Source organism: Charadrius vociferus, unplaced genomic scaffold (genome assembly GCF_000708025.1).
Source record: "Charadrius vociferus isolate BGI_N301 unplaced genomic scaffold, ASM70802v2 scaffold50, whole genome shotgun sequence".
In the NCBI taxonomy this organism is placed as follows: Eukaryota; Metazoa; Chordata; class Aves; order Charadriiformes; family Charadriidae; genus Charadrius; species Charadrius vociferus.
In genome coordinates, this window is record NW_009646445.1 from 711,732 (window position 1) to 733,631 (window position 21,900).

At 42.6% G+C, this 21,900-nt stretch overlaps 1 protein-coding gene across 1 annotated transcript in view; it reads right to left on the bottom strand.

The window, feature by feature from the left end:
* The window catches only part of LOC104284176 (synaptojanin-2-binding protein-like), a 152,313-nt gene that overhangs the window by 128,537 nt on the left and 1,876 nt on the right, over window positions 1–21,900 (bottom strand). The window contains exons 2-4 of the mRNA XM_009882471.1: window positions 17,940–18,076; window positions 16,342–16,437; window positions 15,242–15,340 (exon numbers count right to left, since the gene is read on the bottom strand). Coding sequence (XP_009880773.1) covers window positions 15,242–15,340; window positions 16,342–16,437; window positions 17,940–18,076 — 332 coding nt within the window. The remainder of the gene's footprint in view (window positions 1–15,241; window positions 15,341–16,341; window positions 16,438–17,939; window positions 18,077–21,900) is intronic.

Below are 21,900 nucleotides of genomic sequence, written 5' to 3' on the forward strand. Positions count from 1 at the left end.
GAAAGAAGGAAGACCCCGTGTGCCAGTCTGACGTGGGTGATGAGGTGCAGTCCACTTCTGCAAGGTGCTGAGGGCCTCTCGGACAGTGATAAGAACATCTTGTGGTGTCGAGACTCTAGTCACTGAAGCTTAAATGCCCCTGTAATATAATTTTCTTAAAAAGGAATTGCAAATGATTCCCTCCAGAAAAGAAGAAAGAATGCCCCTATTCTCCCTGCTACTGGGCTTTCTTGCAGTTCTCAGCATGTGCCCACTGGCTGGTGCCCACTTAGCCAAGTTGAATTCACCATGGTGTTTATATACAGTAGCAAAGGCTGGACGTGGCTGTGATTCTGGGGGACAGAACAGAAGAGACCCTGGGCATCAGCCCCTCTGTCGTGCAACAGACTGCATCATCGTGCACACGCTGATACATAGAGGTGATCCCTGTCAGCACCTCTGCCGATCCCCAAACAGCAAACATGCTTCCCGTGAGGCTTTGACTCAGAGGCTGTAAGTGAGCAGCACTACTACACTTTTTAGATGAGCTCCTAAAGATTATAATTCCTTTTCGTGTCCTGAAAACCTGGAGCGCAGTGACAGCTTGCTCCGAGCACTCCAGAAAGTCTGTTCAGTAAAATTTCACTGGTGCGCACGTCCAGACAGCCCCACTGTCTGCTTCCTCCACCCTTCCAACCCCAGAGTGCTGTAAAGGCTCCGATTCCTTCTGCTCTGCTTCTAGTTGGCTGGGTACCAAACCCAGGGGCATTAGGTGTCACCCGCAGGATTGGCATTGCATGGCCACTCCATCACAGGGGAGGAATAAGAGATCCCAGGAGCAGAAGCAGAAGCTAACAGTGGCCAAAGTAAAGCTCTTAGCATCTCAGTGCAGGCAGCAACAGCAGCTGCAGTATTCTGGGATGCCCCAGCACTAAAAATAGCTGCGACTGTAGAAGAGTTGTTTTGTTGACACATGCCACCGTATAACTCTACATGTGCTGAGCTGGCCTTACCCACTACTGCTTACAACAGTCATGTTTATAGCTGCAACCTGGGAGGTATTTTAGGATTTAATCCAAAGTTTGTCACCAAATGCAAACACGGACATGCACTCTCATACCTTGCACATCTCAACACTGACTTTTGAATAGTTCTCAGACAAACGGATTTTGTAGGTAGTCCATATATAGTACAGGCATGCAGAAGTCCGTATATTTAAGCTGTACCTTTGCAGGGGATGCTTATAAACATAAAGCTGAGTGCATGAAAACAGAGATGCAGTAGTTGTCAGCCAGAAGTGACAGCCTTCAAATACTATCACTCCTGGTTTAACTTCCATTAAAAATGACAGGGTAAAATTGCTTTCACACAACTGCGGTGCTATGAGGAGGAACCACTTCCAGTGCAGGTATCTCCTAATAGACAGCAATATTCTAAAGAGGAACTGATTATCAAACTCATGTTGCTCTACTCCAGTTAATCAAAACATTACTAGTAATTACGGAATCCCACTGGCTTCTCTCCTTCCTTCTTCCTGATCCTCCCCATCCTTGAAATTCAAATTTGAACCACTCTGAAGCGTGGAGGCTGTTTCAGCTCTGGATTCATTTCAAACCAGTAGGCAGATAAAGCCAAGCAATGGAGTTTGGATAGAAACTCCAATCAAAACTTCTTTAAAGTTCAGGATAGTAGGACTGAGGTCTGACATTTGGAGTTCACCTCCATTCACAGATAACTAAGGACATATTCAACCTTTCAATGCTTTTCAATCACATCAAGAATGAATTTGTCCCATTAAACCTGGTAAATCTGCACAATTTAAATCTGGCGCCAAATAAAGGTAACAGTTACCAAACATTTTCACCTTATTGGCATATCAATTGTAAAATACCTTTTGTTACCATGTAACTGGGAACAGAGCTAAGGAAACTCTCAGCAGACCAAAAAAAAAAAAAAAAAAGGGATTGAAGCATAATATAGATATGTCAGAAAAACAGTTTGCAAAGTCAGGGTTCAACAAAAGACAACAAAAGCAGGAGGAATGAGATACAAGTATACTGGAAATCAAAACCCTGGAACACTAGTATCTAAGTCTATAGTTGTCAAACCTATTTTTTTTCCCCCTCTCACTGTCTCTTATTTGTGGAAAACTTGCTAGGCTAAAAGAAGAGCATTGCATTAAAGCCAAATAAGAGAGGTAACCACGATGTCCCTCTTTTCTTCTTCTTTGAAGGAATCCAGCATCAGCAACGAAGCAGCTCTTTCAGTCCTAGTTTTGTTACCCTGACCATCCTTTACCATTTTGTTCTGGAAAATAAACAAATAAATAAATAGGGAAGGAAAGCCATTTTTAAACCTTAGGCCACATTTTCTGCATTTGTATGCATCACGTTGTTCAGCTCTGGTAGAAGGTTTAGCAGGAGCAATATCTCACCTCATTAAATCCAGCTACCCTGCGAGCTCAAAATGCACTCTCTGCGCTGTTAGCAATGCTACTGTGATTCTACCACTGTGCTGTTGAATTCAGGAGAGACTCCAGCCTGTGTTTCTGCCCATTAAGAAGACTGCCAGCTGCTTATTTGCCTCCAACCTTCCTGTTGCCATAACTGTTGATGTTTGAAAGAAGGAAAGATAAAGACAAGGAAAGGAGAGGGCATTTTCTGGATAAAAGAACCTTATCTGCCAATATTCTTAAGTGATCTCCAATTCTGAACAAGACACAGGAGTGGAACAACGTGGAAAAGGAAAGGAGCTGTTAGGACACCACTAATTACTTGGTTCTCCAAAGAAATAAGATAAATACCTCTAAGGGATGCACGTATTGCTCCCCCAACACTGCAGGGTCGCTACAGCTTTTTTAAATTGTCCCAGAAGACAAAACACTACCTGTTGGGAACTCTTCCACTTACTTCACTGCATTATTATTAGATCACTCCTTCCTGAATCTTTCTGGGTGCTGCCATCTGTAAAGGGTTGGCTTTGACTGCTATATTATTTCAGAGCTTGTGGGAGTCACAAAACCCCAGTCAGTGACTTTTCGATGAGCTGCCCAGAAGAGTCCCTTAAAAAGAAAAACAGTGCCTTCCAGAGGGAGCCTTTTGGGTTGGCTCTCTTCTGACCTGCAAAACATCAGCAAAAACACGAGCAAGTTAGTGCAGCTTTCCTTTGGCATCTCAACCAAAAATCATACTATCTACCTCTTAAGTTCAGCTTCTGTTCCGGAGGACAGGAGCGTAGAAAACACTGTATGATGTTCCAAAAAGGCATGGGGAGGAATCTGGAGAACTGTAAGCAGAAAGAGTCTTACTTTTCCTCCTGGTAAATGTGAGCGGTGAGAAAAGAGGAAAAAGTGAAGTTCATGGAGGAGTGAAGCAACTAAGAGTCTCTACCCAGAGCTCCCTGCAGGGGGAGGGACCGGAGCTCTCTCTTTGGAACGGCCTTTGCATTCAGTGACACGTTGCCAGCCACATCAGCACCTCGAAGAAGATCTCCACATGTGGAAGTTTAGCTGACTTGAAGCTTGATAATAAAGGTAAGAACCTATCATAATCAACATAATGTGTACTGAAACTAGTAGAAAAACTCAGACTTATTATTTAAGATGCTATCTGAAAGAGTTTAGCAGTCACCACTCCAAACATGAGCATATGTCACTGCCCAAAACAAAGGTATTTCTGGGGCTGCCCAGGGACTCTAGAAAAGGGGCTAAGGTGTGCATTGCTTCTGGTAAAGGGCTGCACGTACACAGTTGCAGGAGAGTGAGAGAGGAGTCAGCAGAAACACCACAGGAACCAGCACAGAGTAGGAGAAGAAATAAAAATAAAAATAAAAAAAACCCAACAAAAAACCCCACCAACAACGATAAAAGAAGTGAACAATTCAGCAAAGGAGTTTGGGGGTGAGATCTGTGTATCTCCTTGAAAGAGACAAGGAGAGAACACAGACGCTACCTGCTGTAGCAGATGAGAAAAGGACCTTGAATATTTTTGTAAATTGGAAGGTAACATCAAAGATTCCTAATTCTACCATCAATTTTTTCAGTATAAACAACCCGAAGGGATTTGGACTGTGAGCAGCAAAGCATGAGGCCTAGATGTTGAGCTTTCAAGTGACTAGATACACAGTGAAAACATGCAGCCTTATTAAGACCAGCATCTCTTCCACAAAACTGGAAAACAAGTTTGTTTTACCTAATTTTAAAAGGCTTAGATCGTAATCTGGGCAAGTTAGACTTTGCTCGCCTTCTTCATAAATCAACTGAATAGCTCCTAGAAAGCAGAATCCTAAAGACACTCCTGCAGGATTACAGTGCAAAGAAAAAGCATCCTTTATTGTAATTCTTTGATTGTAGCAATAAAATAGTTAGGAGAACTAGTGACCAACTTCTATTTTTGGAAGGCATCTAGCAAAGCTCCTCATGCTGCAGTAATGAATAATTATTGTTTGAGCTGCAAGAAGTACAATTTGACCACTCTAATCTACGATTGAGGGCAGAAAAATGAGAATAAACAAACAATTTTCCTCAATGACAGAAGGTCAACTGCAGGATCCATCAACTTTCAACGCTTGGATGTATTTTGTTTAAAATACAGGCTTGTGAACTGGAAGGGAAGTCAAGCAACATAGTAACAGTATCCCAAGTGATACCATTACATAGAAAAGCAAATTTCTCATTGCATTTGAGAGCAGACCTTCATTGCTGCAGGGCTGTTGTGCCCTTCCTGGAGCTCCTACAGGAACCTGAGGCACCTTTTGCAACAGCTGACCAGAGGCACAGTATCTGCGTGAAGGTCCCTTCCATTCAGAGACAGGGCAGGACTTCAACAGAAGCTCTGCCTATCAAAAACCAGCAGATACTTGGATAAAGACAGGAGTCCTAGAATATAGTCAGTGTCTATGAACAATTACTTAGAGAGCTGTGGCACTGTCCACTTAGATATGTTTTTCAGGGTCTCCACTCTGAACAAACACTTGGTCCAGCTATGTCTATTTGACTTTGTATGATGGTTGGACCCAGTTCCTTAGTTCAGAGTTGTCCTTTCTATGGAAAAGGTCATTGTTATCATCCCGAAAGAAGAACAACCAATGCAGCCTCTTCTAAAAGAGAGGAACTGCAGTTTAGACAGTGAAAGAAGTGAAAGGCAAGAACACTCCCTCTCTCCAACACAGATAACTCCACTGACAGGCAGATTTTCCTCCTGGTGTGTATAACTAGACACTTCTAACATGCCACTTATTCTGGTTTGCAAAGCTTAAAATGTGCTGGGTAAAATATTAAAGTTCTCTATTCTTCTGCCCTCCTTTAATGTTATTTCAATAATTGGCATGTATCCTCTTAGCCAAGGGAAAACAATACAGCCAGTCACTGATTCTGGCATCAATCATCTTGCTGGAGACCTTCTCCATGCAGCCATGTGTGCAAGCAGCTGTGAACAAGTAGCTACGAGTGTCAGCTCTTGAACAGTCTGTGTTGTTAAAGCCTGAGGATAAACACACAGGCACCAAATGATAAGCTTAAACCATACTAACAACTGTTTGAGAAAGAGTTCCTTCATCAATAACAGCTATTAGCACATCCGAGTCTGACTCATCTTTTTCACCATCTGCGACAACATGTCATTTGCATTAATCCCTCATTTTCCTTGCTCCACGTTCTTCTTAGCATTCATGCTTCCCAACTTGCAGGAACATTTGTCTGACCCTTCCCCATAAAACAACAACAGTGAACACATGTATTTAGACAAGCCCAGTGATCATAACCAAGAACACTGCACTGATTTGATATTGCCGTCTTGGAAACCAATGGATTGAGAACTGCTAATGAATCACTAATGCTCAGTGATTATATCTTCAACAAGCAGTGATTGTATAGACAGGTCGTTTCTGTGTGTACACAGTATTACTTCATCTCATTACTTCATACTACACACTTAAAAATATGTTCAGATAGAGAAAGTATATCAAGTGCCCTCATGAAAAGTATGGGGGCTAAACCACACAAATACTATGCATCAGAAAGAATTTACCAGGGAAATTGTTAAATGACAGAAATACGCCATTAACGGTTGTTTCACAAAACAAGCATCCTACTGTCAACACCTTAGATTTAATCCATATGGAAGATGTACAGAATACCTTTAAAAGGCAAGTCAAGCAATTTAAATTCATCTCTGAATCAGAATCTCAAGAGGACAGCTTTGGGGCACAGTAGGATTTCTCTCCTGCTAACCCATCCCTGTCCCACAGGTGATAATTACCTCTCTGCCTTTCAGTAAGAGCAAATACAGATCTTTTCTCCACAGGGAAAAAATACTTTTCTCTCTCAAGTTGTCTATCTGATTAACATAAAAAAGCTAAATTCAGAGAAAATGCACCAGCCTGTATTTAGCCTCAAGTTTGTGTTTTCCATTTAAGGCTTGAAAAAGTTCTTGTGTCTCTCCTGTGCACGGAGGAGCTGGTGACAGGCAGAAAACTTTCAGAATTAGGTGGACAAAGGTCACATACGTTTTGCAGATGGGCCAGCAAAAAAAGCAATATATTTCAGGCATTGAAAAGATCACTAGGCAGCCATAGCAAAGCAAAGTTTTAGAGAACAGTTTCCAGTTTGGTGCTCTTAAAATAGATCAGCATCTGACAATTAAGAGATACAACTCTCTACCATCCTCCTCCTCCTCCCACCTGCACCCGCTGCCCAGAGAAGCATGGTGGGAACACCGGCCTAACATTCCTTTTCTTTTCTCAACACAAGATGTTCACCCCCTGTAACCCCTGCTGTCAAGCTCTGAATCAGAAATGGTTGCCCCCATTAAAGGGCAGCCTACAATCTCACCTCTAAAATGTTAAATATCACGACTGTCAGAACATATTTCAGTCAGTTGAGGCCGTTGAGAGCAAATCCCTTTAACTTCAACCACTTTAAAATCAAGGGCACGTTGGTTTTATTAAAAAAAACAAGCCTGCATCTTGGGAAGGTAGGGCCCGCTTCTCAAAGAATAAGCACAGATACTCACAAGACATTGACTGACACACATGAAACAGTTCCATAAGGTAGCCCAAACCTCATCCTTTAGCAACAACTTTTGAGTCCTCAAGGTTATCCAAACCCTCCTCCCTCTCCCACCAATCTTTTATAATCAGTGCCTTTCACATCTCCGTACTGCAATGTTCACCGTGAACACCACCATACATGTTGCGATGCCAGTGTTTAAAATCGCACTTAGAGACAGCAGTAGCAGAGTACAGTGGTTTCCCTGAAGCAGCATTTCGACTACGCCTTTTTTTTTTAGAACGACAGCCACAGAAGTCCGCGTGCTGGATTGTGTTTGGTTTTATTTTCCAGCTTAATACCACAGCTTCAGAACCGCGTGTTCTCATTCAGCTGATCAGTGCTCTTACATCCTCCATTTAGGATTTTTGTAAGTGTTTAAACACTACAAACAAATTCAGTAGCCAAAATGGGACATACCAGGAGTTCAAGGAGACATTAATTAAAGCTTGCCAAACAGGGAGAACTTGAATATGGAACAGGAAGACTTCTTCCTCCTCATCCCAGCATGTCTAAATGTTCTCACAAGAAATCTGAAGTCCTGTTTCATCCTTGGAACAAAATGCAGTGGAGCCCATAAACCACCATGTTGTATAATTTCGGTACAGATTCAAACACTCCCTTTTAATTACCATTAGAAGAAAGTTAACAGTTTGATCAGATTCCTTGACAATGTCTACGCAACACTTCCTCAGTGGTTTACAGTGAACTGGCAAAGCTGGTACCACTGCTAGGAAAAAACTGGAGCAAATTAGGAAAAAGGACTTAAGACGGAAATTTCTTTGCAGAACTGTGATCTTCCAAGTGCCGGGTTGGCAGACAAACTGGCTTTTTGCAGCAGTCTTGCTGCAATTCAGCCACGTGGCTCAGCTGGGACTCAGAAGCCCCGCACTGCTGCAGGGACTTGGATGAAGGGGCCGAGGAGCTTGGTTTCCACAGAGAAGCTCCCCGTGTAGAGGAGGGCGGCTGTGCCAAGCAGATGGCATCTCTGCTGTGTGTCCCACTGACACCCAGCCTGCTTCTGCACGACCTCTGTGCCTTTTCTGGCATTACTTCCTACCTGATTTCTGCTCCCTTCCCATGCAACCCCAACATGGCAAAGCCAAGAATACGTGACTACTTCCCTTGTATAAGAGCACTTTACAGCCAAAGATATTTTCTTTGCCATCAGAGTATGTGATGAGCATGCCTTTTTGTGCATCAGCTGACAACAGTCTGTGGAGGACAATAAGCAGAGCTGCAGAAAGTCTTCTCTGAATTCACTAGAAACCTTTCTGAAGAGTATTATTTACACAATGCAAGAAGAAAAAAATCCGCATAATCGTGGATTACTACTCACCTTTAAATATTAAATTTCTGAACTATATTCCCAAACTTTGTACTATACTCACTACATTTAGAAAGAAGGAAGTGAAAGAAGCCCTAAATATTACGATTCTTGTATCCCCTTTCCTTCCATGTTTTAGTGATGCAGTGATTTACTGTTTCAGTGATTTAGAAGTTTACTATAACATGCTGAGGAGCAATGAATGCAAAAGACCATTTGGGGTAACTGTAAACCCACTATTTCATGTGTTGCATTTCAACTCCCATACAGCCTACGTACTTAAGTGAGATAGCAAATATTTCACCAGTTAAGCACATAATTTCTTTCATACCGTCTCTAGTTCCACCTGGGAATCCCATGCTAACAACTTTTAACACCAGATTGCTAGTATCTCAATCATTCTAGATTTATAAAACACCATTAAGAACCCAAGCATTTTCCTGCACTAATAAATGTTAAATAATCACAGAATCATCTAACTTAGACTATTTCCCATTTAACAGCTTGATGTCCTTCAATTAATGTCAGCAATCTACCTTGAAAACTATCTATGAACTCTAAATTTTAAGTGATTCAGGGAAACAGAGCTTCTAGTCTATTTGCATGAATGTATTAACATCCAGAGTAGCTCTAATGGTTCATCAAGTGTTTATTACTAGTTAGACTGAAGTAGCTGAAGCAGGTGGCTGTGTCAAAGATGAAAAACCAGCATGGCTTATACCTTACACTGCTACTTCTCCATTCCCAGAAAATGCTGCATTTAAGTCAGCCAGCCCCAGCTGTGTTCCCCAACTTCACCCCTGCCCCCAGCCCAAGTAGTCCTACTGAACCATCATTGCTTTTAAATCTCATTTCCTTTTCTTTAGGAGCGCACTTCCCTCACACGCTTACTATGAACAAGAACAAACAGGTTTTCTTCAGCCCTTCTTTCCTCATCCACTCTGTCTCTCAAAAAAACTCTTCCCAGAGATGCTGTTAGCCATGGGTATATAGACAACCCTGCTCCCAAGCACAAGTACAGCTGTCTTTCCAAAACTCTGCTAGCCTTTGCTAAACTTTCTCTCATTCTCTCTTCTTTCTCTGGAAATACTGTCCCAGCAGAAGAATGACATGTTTAGCATGAACTGCACTTCTGCTGCACTTTCCCAAGTAGTGCCTACACAGTCATCTAGCTGGTGGGTCCTGAGATCTGCCTATCCTGCCCATCCAATCCACAGCAGGAGATGGGGCACAGGTCTAATGTGGACTGCCACGCTCTAACAACTGGAAACATCTTTTCTCCCAGCACCACCACGATCAGGAACTTCAAAAGGTGAGACAGACACATCGTACGGGCAAAATGGGTAGGCCTGGAGCTGGGAGTTGTCACAATATCAACACAGGTCTTCAGAGGCATTCCCAAAACTGGGATCCAGCCTCTATTGCTGTAGACACTGGACCGTCCTGCTTAAAATATTGATACTCAACAAGAGCTTCTTGTGTCCCCATAATCACAGAGTGAAGCTCTTCAGGCTTCTTTGGGCTCAGTTCAGAGCTGATCAGAGCCTCTTACTCTAACTGTACAGCCTCCGACACTTCAGAGGAGAATAAGCTTGTGCTTGGCGTTCTGGGGATCTGTCCTCCAACACCTGACAAACCAGCCAGAATGAGGGCAGCTGGAGAACTAAGTGCCAACATTCATTTCCAAAGGGAAAAGAAAAGAAAAGGAATATGTAACACCAAGTCCGATAGCTAGTTCAGAGCAACTACGGGGACACAGTCAAATTAATAAACACCAGTATCTGCTGACACACAGCAAAAGAAGCAATTTTTCTACGTCAATTGCTGTTGTGTCACGGCAAAAAAATGCAAGCCAGGCACAAATGCTAGGCTGCTGAGAGGTGGTGGTGAGGGACGAGAGGGAAGAGAACTTTACCAACGGGAAACATGGCTGGAACACTTGGACATAAACACAAGCGTGAAAGCTTGGTGAATGATCTCCAACCATTCACAAGCCACTTTGAATAATTACCCTGCATACTTGGCACGGTTACTCTTCTTTTTACTAAGAGTACCAGCCTAGGAAAGTTGGTTTTGGCAGCCAGGTAAGAGAGATACAGCTCGCTCTACAGTGAAGTTTGCCTGCAATCAGTTACAGCTGCAGCAGCAAGGACAAAAGTTTTCAAATCTGATGAGGAAAGACATTTTGAGTCTGCACAACATTGTTCTTCATTTAAACCAGTGTACGTTCTCATCGTACGTGGATCTGTCTTCAAGGAAGCTTTGAAAGGCCTGGAGTCCTCCTCAGCTGCACGTGGGGAGAGACAGCAGAGCTCCAGAGAGGACATGTACCAAGCACGGCAGCAGGGATGCAGCATGAGTCTGCCTAAAGCTAGTCTTGAGGGAAACCCTGAGGACAAGGGTATAGTTAAGGCCCTCCTTTAAACTTCTCCATGTAATCCTTCCCTTGGGCCCCCAGCCTGAGGGATACTGTCCCATTAGTAAGTTATCTGCTCTTTCCTTCAACCTGAGTAGAGGAAAAGGACTTCCAGAGGTAAAACCCACATCACTAAATTAGAGGGAGACAGGCTCATAAAGCTCACCTGGCCTGATTAATTAACCTTGTATCAGCTTCTGCCTGCAAGAGAACAGATGAAGTTTGCTGACCATTCAGATGTAATCTACGAACTAATATGCAACATGCCAATACACGTATTTTTTTAAAAAAAATCAATGCTATACACTATCAAAATGCATCCATTACACAGACAAATAATCCAATCATCAGGAGATACCAACAGTTACTGAAAAATCATAACCACGGGGGGAAGTTGCCTCTGTACCAAACTCCACAGAGTATTTTCACCAATGATCTGACAGAAGACAAAACTGCTGAAGATAGGGGACTAGTGAATAACGCAGCAGACACGGCAGAGAATAACCTGGGCCTGCCAATGTGCGCGGCCAATTCAAATAGGAGGTCCAGTCATTCAACAAAACGCGAAGTCAGACACCTTCACCCATACCACGCGGGTCACATCTGGGTATAGACGAGGATTTAGAAGTCAGGATACACAGGCATTTGACGCTCATTTCTAGTGTCATGCTATGACCAAAAGGGATTGCTCTTCTGATCTACAAACCAGAATTGAGACAATTTACCTCTCATGTGGCAATGGTGTTTATTCTGTGGTTTACAGATTCCTTAGGGCACTCGAGAAAGCAAATGAAGAAGGGGAAAGCTGTATACCACTTCTAAGAGATTTGTAAAAGTTATTTAAGAAAAGCCAGCTCTTAGGAGTTGGCTTAAATTTGCTTTGAACGTGTCAGCACCTTTCCCCCCCAAAAAAAAATAATTTAAGGGTTTGGAGATAAAAATGACACGGAAAGCTGCTAGTATAAAGCATTGCCATGCTCAGTGGTGAGACTCTGCACATGGTGGGGTGTCTGGATTTTACAAAGCAACAAAACACTGGAACGGATGCAGAAAGCCACAGAAACTACACCAAGAGAGAAATTATCTTACACTGAGAATTGTAAAGGGCTCAGCTGGCTTCATTTCTTAAAAATAATGTGAGAGGTAAGGCAATTACAACACACAAACCCCTTCACAGGGAGTGACTATCAGTTATTAGAGGCCTCTTTAATCTAGCACAGAACAACCTAACAAACCAGTTGTTGGAACCTAAAGGCAAACTGAAAGCAAGGCACCTTTCCCTCCCACGTGCTCCCTTCTAGTTTGTTTTAATTAAAAAGTGCCAGAAGTAGTGCATCTTCCTAGATCCCAGATCAGGTCTGGCTGCTCTTTCTCACTGTTACGCCTAAGTCAAATACGTATTATTAGCACATACAATTCAGGAGACTCTGTGAGACACAAATGCCTAGAATGTACAGGAAGTCAAACTAGATGGATTTGTCTTTGAACTATGAATATGAAAATCCAGGCTCCAGCAGGTCAGAAAGTTCACAATAAGGCTGAGGGAACAGATGAGAATGAGGGATTTAAGAGTCTCGGCTGCCCTCAGTATTAATGGCAAATGAGTTCTTAAAAAAAGACATATAAATTACAGTTAGGATGCTTTTTATGTTTGTCTTCAAGATTTCAACTTATCTTTTTTTCAAAACCCAGAGATTTAAGTTGTAACAAAAACTAAAACTCTCTCTGATCACTTGCATTTACAAGCTGTCCTCATTAGATGTTCTTTTAATGCACTTCTTCCACAATGACAGAAAATGTATATACAGCGTTCAGTGTAAAGATGAAATCAAGGCTACAGAAATCACATGGTGGAAAAGACTTCGGAAAACACACAAAGTTTAGGTGAGACAGTCCAACTGTTGAAAGAAAGTAATATGAGCCACAGCTTACAGAAGAGTTTGGGGTTGAGGTGTATTTTCCACAAGGATTTTGTGAACAAATGGGACAAGAGGTGGCTGGGGATTGGAAAAGGGATTGTTTGGCACTCCTCGGGCAGTGGTTTAAAGGCCACAGACACACAAAGGTGTTCTTGAGGGTTAGACTGGATGGTTTAAATCCAGAGTAAAAACTACTATTCAGACTTCTGGAAAAGCGACTGAATTAATGCTGCAGTGTTATAATTATTCAGTAATTGTGAAAAGAAATCCAAAGGAACAGCATGCACCAGAAGGGCCTTTTCTTGCTCCGTAAGCCACATCAGTTATCTGGGCATTGGTTATAACCCTCCCCCCATAATAAACTGCCTGCAACACAGATGGCAATCATGTCTGAACAGTATCAAAATCCCAAAGCTGAAAGGTAAAAAACCAAACCAAACAAAAAACCCTAAAGGCATTGCGTTCTCTGCTTACTTCAATGGGAAATGAGTAAAACTAACCACTCCCGCAAATCCTCTTCCTCCTCACCTGTTCCACATACTTCCTCTCACAGAAACTCGACTCAGGCCAAGGGATAAAATATGTTTGTCCCAGACCTTTTTCTTACTGCCTGCATCTTTATTCTGATAGCTGCGATACAGCATTAACTTTTAATCATCTGTCTTAATACACACGTGTGCTCCACACGGACACCCCAGCCAAATATTCAGAGCAGGCTGCAGACGAGCAAGCTGGTTCGTGCTGCATCTGCAAAGAGCAGTCCCAACAGCAGCCCTTCTGCCATCAAGTGTAACTGGTTTGCAGGCCAAGGGAAGTCACTGCATGCATTGGCTCAGACCATCCAACACCAATGGACGTTCACCAAACTTCCAATCTCTTCCCAAAGTCCCCTAAGAACACTGAGCAAAATTCCTCCTGTTTCCTCTTCCCCTTACACCAGACCAATTTATAGGCCAAAGCAAGATTTCATGTGGTCTAAGTGCTCTGAAACTCCGTGGTGATTTAAGAATGTCATGTATAACAGCATACCATTTCTATCTCCAGCAGATGGCAGGAATATAGCCCTTAACAAACACAAAACAATTTCAAATACATCGGCAATGTCCTGCTAGAATAATAAAGAATACAGAGAAGTAAAGCACCAAGACACCAGTTTTTCTTTGTTTGAAAACATATATTGCATATGTGATTTTTTTTTTTTTTTGGCATCATATAGACCAGACCATGCATTTTGCTTTTCTTTTACAAAAACAACAAAAGACATTGATTTCTTGGAGACAAGAGAAACAGGTCTTACCCCCCAGAGCTCATGTCAGCTGGGGCATTTAAAACCATTCAAATCACAGTGAGGAGATGAGACCCTGCAGGTAAATTCAGCAAATTCACGACACTTTCAGAGCAAGCGTCTCTTCCTTTGGTTTTACTCGCCAAGCCTTACCCTGGCTTACACCTACCAGTCTATGTCCTGAACATCACATCAGTCTTCACAAACAAGCAATAGCCAGGATGATCCCAGCATGCTCTCCACTTCTCCCTTTCAATCATCATAAGATTTTCTGACTGCAAAGAGCAAGTTTGATGCTACAAAAAACTTCTAAGTACTCCACATGCAAAAAATAACCCCCAAAACAGACCTTTAACCTGAGAGATGCAGACTTCAACCCACTTGACGGATGGAGGGACTATTGCTTCAGTACTAATTTAAAGACTCTTCTGCAGCTTCTGCATGCCCAAATCTCTTGCCACGGCTTATCCTTGTGATTCAATTGTCTGCCTGTCTCTCTCCAGTATGCCAGCATTTTGTGGAAAGCTTTCCCTTACAACTCTGACCCAAGAATGAGCAGTCATTCTGACAATCAAAGTCTTTTTCTAGCAGCAGGAAAGACAGAAGGTAGCCAGAACTGGTAGAATACCTCACCAATACTGCATATTACTATTAAATCAGCAGCTACACTGATGATTTTACCTGTGAAACCACAGATTAGATTTTATACATTTTTCTTAAGGCATTTATTTAGCAACAACCAACAAAAATTCAATGGAAAAAATAATATACCCTCTGCATTGCTTCTCTTTATTAGAGGTTCAGACAGGGATCATTAGTTTCAAGACAAATTCAGTGGAAACAAGGCAAAACCTCTAGTAAATGTTTTTGATTTAAAACCACCCCAACCCCCACTCCCTTTAACCAAAAGTCACATCTTAAAACATGGAATAGATGAGTGTGTTTGAAAGTTCATTGTGCAAAATAGAGGGGGATGGCAAAACCTCCTCAGATTAGTCAAAAAAACAGCTATCCCGCTCTATACACGAACACAGTCATCTCCCTCCCCCTCTTCCTTTCTGCTTCCATCCACCCTGAACAAAATCAATACATAAAGAACATCAGCAGCAGCTTTATGATAGGCAATGATCCTTTTTGACATCAGTCTGTGATAAGATCGTCGATTCTCTATCTTTAAATTACATCATAGCTGTGTAAAATACGCAGTGATATCCAAAACGTGAACTCTTCATATCCGCTGTCGATACCTCAGCAAGATCCAGACCGCTGCCGCAGCAAGCGCCAGGCCTGGCACAAGAAAGGCTGCTAGAGGAAGCCCACCTGATTCTCCATCGTCTCGATGACCCACAGGGCCATTCTGTGGCTGCAACTACAAGGAAAAAAAAAGTATTTGTGTCAGAGCCCACCACAGGAGTGCCCCCCGTTCTGTCTCAGGACCAGGTGGGTTTGTGCAAGATGGTTTCCCTGGGTATCTGTACACTCCACACATGGAAGGGTTAGAACGCTTTGGATGGATTAAGCTTTACTGCAGGGTACCCAGTCACTACCAGGCACCCTCGTGTTTCTCTGCCACTTTGTACACTAGGACTCTAACAGCTGGAGCAGGGTACATCCCATACAGCAGAAGCAATGACACACACATACCCAGTCATCCCTTGGTGCACTTCCCACCACACCATTTCCTGGTGTCTTTACCAGGAAAAGGGCATCACTCTTCTCTCTGTTTTTCTTACCTGCCCTGTACACTGGTCCAGAAGATTTACTCCTTTACTAAGGGAGTAGAAAAGGGGCCTCAACCCACCTCTCCCCATCAGCATGCTTCAGGCTGATCAGCATTTCCTTTGTCAACTTCCATGCTAGCCAGGGATGTTCAAATTATAACAGTGGATTAAGTATTCTACTCTTTCTATATCCAGTATATTTAAACTATAGCACCGACATTTGTTCCTTTGTGGTGGGCTGCACACACATCTGAACACTAGCATGGGTGATGAGCTGGAGTTTTGTCTCCAGTAAGATTTTGGCCTCTGAAACAAAACTGGAGAACCTGAGATTCTGTCTTCACAGACAAACCTTTGCCACCGAGAAAGGAGATCTGTGAGAAAATACACCACAGTCCATCAAAACAAAGACCTGGGGACTTCTCCAAACTCACGTCTTCACTGATATTGTTACGAACAAGTAATGCATGGATGATTACAGCTGTGGTCAACTAGAGAAGGCCGTAGTTCAAACAAAATCTTTATACATGTAATTCACACTGAGCACCTGGACATGCTATTTTTCTGCCTCATGGAACAGAGAGCTATCCATCATAGAAACCAGTCTAAACTGAGCCAGAAATAACCCTAAGAAACAGGTAAAACATACCCTGCGCTGAATTTTCAGAGACACGTCATAGCCTGCATTCCTGAACAGTTCCACAGCATCCTTGTGCCGCAAATCCTTCAAGTCTCTGCCATTGATCTAGCAAAAAAGGAAAAGAAGAACCAGTTGCTGAAGGGCAAAAAGCAATTTTTTAATGATGCAGGCTAACATAGGAAGGACAGGAGATAAAAATCTTCCTCTTTCACAAAATTCTGCATGGGCATGATAATATAATCATCAAGATCCATATTCATCCATTCATATGATAGATGTATTTTTATACATTGAGAGATAACATGAGAAACTCCAAGCCAAAACACAGAGGTACTGAAAAAAAAACTACCTAGAAGCAAAAATCAGAATATAAGACGACAGTTGTGTCAATAGCAGCTTCTTATACTCTTGCTTTACTGGCAACAAATCAAAGGCATAATTCTGACAGCTAATGAAAATAAAAGAGCAGCTACAGCAAAAGTATTATTATGAGTCTCTTTCCCACATTGTTCTCTCTACTGGTCTACCTTTGAAACCCTTCTCTTTGAAAGAGTGTTGTAAACATACATTTAAAAGCATACTGATGTAACAAAACAAAACAAAAAGACTTGCACGCATATTGGCATCCACTTTAATGTGTTAGGATTTTTCTTAATTTAAAATAGTATCTCATGGCAGAAGGTTTTATAACCTACTTGACTTCATTCACTAACTGATGATATTCAACCTAATTTTTCTTTTTCATCCCCATTATCCCTAATTGTATCCCCTGAGATCACATCTAAGTGCCTTTCTTGATATTTAAACTCCCTAAACACAAATACGTAAATATTAAACTGTCAAGAAAAGATAGGATAATGCTCTCCATTTAACTTAGTATTATTTCCTGGATCAATAATAGGCTCCAAGTAGTGCAAGACACTCTATAGAGGCTAAAAAGATTACATGTGGAACATAATAAGCAAGAATAAAATAAAATTAAGGAGTGTTAAAAGATCACGTATCACACTAGGAGAGGCTACTTCTTCATTCATCACTTTGTAAAGCGTATTGTCTTGTATGATTGCCAACTGTCTGATGAACCAGCAGGACTGAACCTCAGTCACTTTAAAACATTTTTCTAAAAGGAGAAGCCACCTGTATTATTCCTGATGAGCTGAAATGAAGAGTTTTATGGCCTGGAAGTTCTATAGCCTAAAAATCCCCCTGAGCAAAAGGATCGGTAAACATGGACCACCAGTCAAAAAATGGAAACTTAGAGGTGGAAGACCTTTATTGACATGTGTGTAAATGATGATCCGTTATGAGCAAGAGAAGGTCTGATGGATTCTAAAACTTTAGAGAGTCACAGAGGAAATACAAACGCAGCACCAAGGAGTGCTTCTGAGACAAATCAGGAAGGCAGAAGAGATGGGCCCATGTGCAGAGGCACTCATCTCGCTAGTGCTCAAAGCTCTCCCCAGATCCCCAAGATAGCTCCTCCATCATCTAATTGCATTCATCACATCCCTCCTCTCTGTGCACTGCGATGGCAAACTTGCACCTCGTATCACATCACTGATCACAGTATTTCAGGAACACACGGGGCAACAGAAGAAAGGGCTTACCGCTAAAATTTTATCTCCTTCTTGTAATCGGCCATCAAGGTAAGCTGCCCCATCCTTTTTGATCCGGCTGACATAGATGCTGCTGTCATTGGAAATGTACTGCTGATCTGTCCCACCAACAATGTTGAAGCCCAGCCCTAAGGTAAGCCAAAGAGAAAGCTGATGAGAAAAAGCTCAAAGCTTCAGACATTCATGCTGTTGTTGGGGATTGTACACATGGTCCTGTTTTCTCCACTATACTAAAACTCACAGCATACAAATCTGCATCATCTTTTCCAACCATCACTGTCTAGAAAAGTTATTCTCATGAAACTGGTCTTGAAAGCGGAGGAGAGACCCTGAATGCCTGAGGGCCCAGATGCTTCATTCCATAAAGCATCCATGAGCCTTTTTCAGGTGGGTGTTGGGGAATACTGAGGGACATGCCACCAATTCTGACATGCTGATTCAGCCAAAAAAAAAGCAGGAATACGCCTCTTCAGCACAGCACGAAAGGAAAGGAAAGCATTCTGCATTTCACAGGAGGCTATAGTACATCATTACATTTGAGCAACAAGAAATCATGCCTGACAAGTATTTCATGAGCTGGGAAACACAGTTAGGAAAGGCAAGGAGCTTTAGACCCTGTCTACAGATGAGGAAACAGGCAAGAGGAGCTGTGCTACCAGCTCGAGGGCACCTACGGCTCAGAACGCTCCCCTTCCACATCTAAGGAGTTGGAACTGGCGTCCTCGACCTCCAAGAATAAGATTAGTTTAGATGCAGCTACTTTAAATTGTATGTAATCACTTTATTCTGTTTCAGGAATTCAAAACACAACAGGAAATAAAGACAAAGTTCTGGGATTTAAAGCAAAACAAAAATAAATACACATACATTAAACAGAACTGATATCCACATCACATTTTTGTTATGTTCTGTATTGTTCTTTACAGTAAGCCTCGATTACAGATCTCTAGCTGGAACCAGCTGCTGGATTAAAGTGCAGTTAAATCTTAAGACTTCTTGTTTCTCTGAAATCCAGAAGAACAAATTGAATTCAAAATCTGGAAAGCCACAGGTTACAAGAGCACATTCCCCGTTGCACATGCAGCTAAGTTTCTCTGTAAATAATAATACCTGACAAGGGATGGGAAAGATTCCCTAATAAGATGCTTGCAATGAAAAAAAGAAAGAAAAGTCAAGGAAAAGGAAAAAAACCCACAAACATACAATCAAAGTAAATGGAGAAAAAAAAACCCAAAACACCGACTTATTTTTCTGACATAAACCAGTCATCCAAAACCTATTGTGACAAACAGCTGAAGGCAAATTCTCCCCAGGTTCAGCCAGGCTGATTTATTTATTTGCTCTTTCTTTCTTACTTTCGCTCAAAGTTGGGACTAGAAACTTTGAGAAGGAGAGTTGCAAATGAAAGTAAAACCACCTTGTGCCCGCTGGGAAGCAGCATTTTAAATCAGTCACAGGAGATCAAAGGATGTGCAAGATGAGTCATGCTATTTAAAGTGTACATCTACAGCTGGGAAGTAAAGAAATATTAACAGCAATCTTGCCACACCTTTTTTTTTTTTTTCTTCCCCCCCTCCTCTTCCTGGCAGCTTCAGACAAATGAGGAAGAAAATGGAAGCGGCAGCAGATTGAAGAAACACTGACATTTCAGTTAGACTAATATCCAATAAGGGACAGATTATTCCAATAAGGGACAGTTGTGCACAAAAACACACCCTTCGATGGGAATTTAAAAAAAAAAAATTAAAAAATCCACAAACCTAAAAATTATTTGCCACAAAGGCAATAACCTGGGAACAGAGGGAATCAATACTACAGAAAGTATAAGGTTTAATCAACATTTATTAAAAAGCTGGAAAGAAGGAATCAGAGTTTCAGAGTACATTGATTCTCTCTCACATATATTAAAAAAAAAAACCCAAATATATATATACATGAAAAAAGTATACATTTTGCAAGTTGTCACACACGATTGGAAAAATAATCAAAAGTCACAGCTTTCATCAGCAGAGTCAACATGAGATAGGAGCAGATCTTCGTGACAAAAAGAGGCAGCAGTCCATGCTAGACCAAGTTAAGTATTCACAGGGCTTTTTCACCGTGTCGTTCCTTTCCAGTACTTAAACTTCCACTCTGGCTAAAAATATCTTCCCTGTCATTCCTTGAGCTCTCTGCTGTTCTCCCCTTCCAGTTCATGTGGCCATAGAAAGAGACACAGCACAACTGTGAGAAAAAGAGCAAGGGGAAGAAGAGAGAGCACATGGCACTAAATTCCTTGTCTACCAGGGAGCAGAAGTGGGATGGCAGAGCTTTAAAAGCAGGCTCTGGGCTAAACTCCTGACCCTCCCTGAGACTGCAAACCTCCCTGTACTTCATTTACCCCCCTGAAACTTAAAAACTCCCTCAAAAACACATTAAAAAAAATCGTGGTTGGCAGGATTTGGAAAAGAGAGATTGAATAATATTGCAAATTGAACCGATGAAGTTATTTAGTTTTCCATAAAACCACATTTTTCTGCCTAATTTCAGCCTAGTACTTCAGAAGGAAATTTGGGAGAGAGACATACACGCACTGTTTTGCCACTGTAAATACATTCACCTCCTCAGCAAATTTTTGCCAGAGATGTTTAGCATCAGACCTGTTTTAAAAAGTTGCAGTCAAAACTCTGGTTAGAGAGATTACAGGATTACACTGTGCTTTACAGATAACAGTGTTTTGTTCCTTCCACATAAATGAATAAAAATTCACATGGTAAATGCATCAATGTCGTAGGGGGCTGTAGGACCTTCAAATCAAGTGACGTAGTTAGAAACTGAACTCTAAAAATACAAAGCCCATCTTAATGACAGGACAAATGCTGCTTGGGGTAATGAGATTTAAATTGCCGCGGCCACATTCAAGACCTCTCCACTCTGCCCTTCAACACCCCCTTCCACCTCCCTCAAGATTTTAGGTTCCCAAGTGTATGGAAAGAGCTTTCCCATCAGAACCGGCTTCATTGAGCAAATAATTTTCCCTGACAAGCGTGACTTCATTAGCTTGAGCTCATGGCTGCGCAGGCAGGGCTACGCGGCTTTCAGACCAGTGGCCACCCTGGAGAACAGGAGAGGCAGAGGGCTGCGCGCCGGGCTCACCCTTTGGGTGGCAATCGCTGGTATGAGGGGGGTCAGGACCGACCTCAGCCCTGCACGGGAACTACCTTCACCCCAGAGAACGTGCAAATGGCACATACGCCAACGACATGGGTGCTGTAGGTCCCTGGTGGGGTTGGTGGAGCCAAGGCCAGGCCAGCAGCCACACCCAGCAGTTGTGCGGACAGAAGGGCTGCCCTTTTTTCCTCTCATGCTCGTTTTAATTAAAGAGAAGGCCTCGCACACCAAAGTACATCTCTAGCTCCAAAACCTCCCTGGAACCTGCAGTTCTTTGGGGCCAGGATTTTGCTCCAGCACCTTTGGTGCTAACTGGCCACCTTTCTGAAGGTGCGATTTGAATGGTATTGTAAATCCTGTAAAAATAGGAGGGCGGACAGGCATCAGCGGACTTCCACGATGGCACATGCTGCTGTGACAGGAAAAGCAAAGCCAAAAAACAATGTCCCACTGACTGCCCTGTTCCCTCTGCCTTCCAACCTACACTCCTCTCACTCGTCACCCCAAAGCCCTCTCTGCTGCCACCCCGAACAATTAACACGAAGCTGACGACGGGTACAGGGCACGGTCACCTCTTCCAAAACGACCCCTAATTTTGGGTATCCAACACGGCCGAGCGCACAGCACCTGCCACCGAAAGGAAGAGGAGCTGCGATGGAGACAGCAACTCCTGGGAAAACCAGAAGGGATTTGTGCCACCCGAGACACCACCCCACCCGCAGCAGACACAGCCCGGCCCGGCCGGCTCTCCCTCACGCAGGTCGCGGGCTTTCCCCGCAGCACCGTATCCACAACGGGCCCC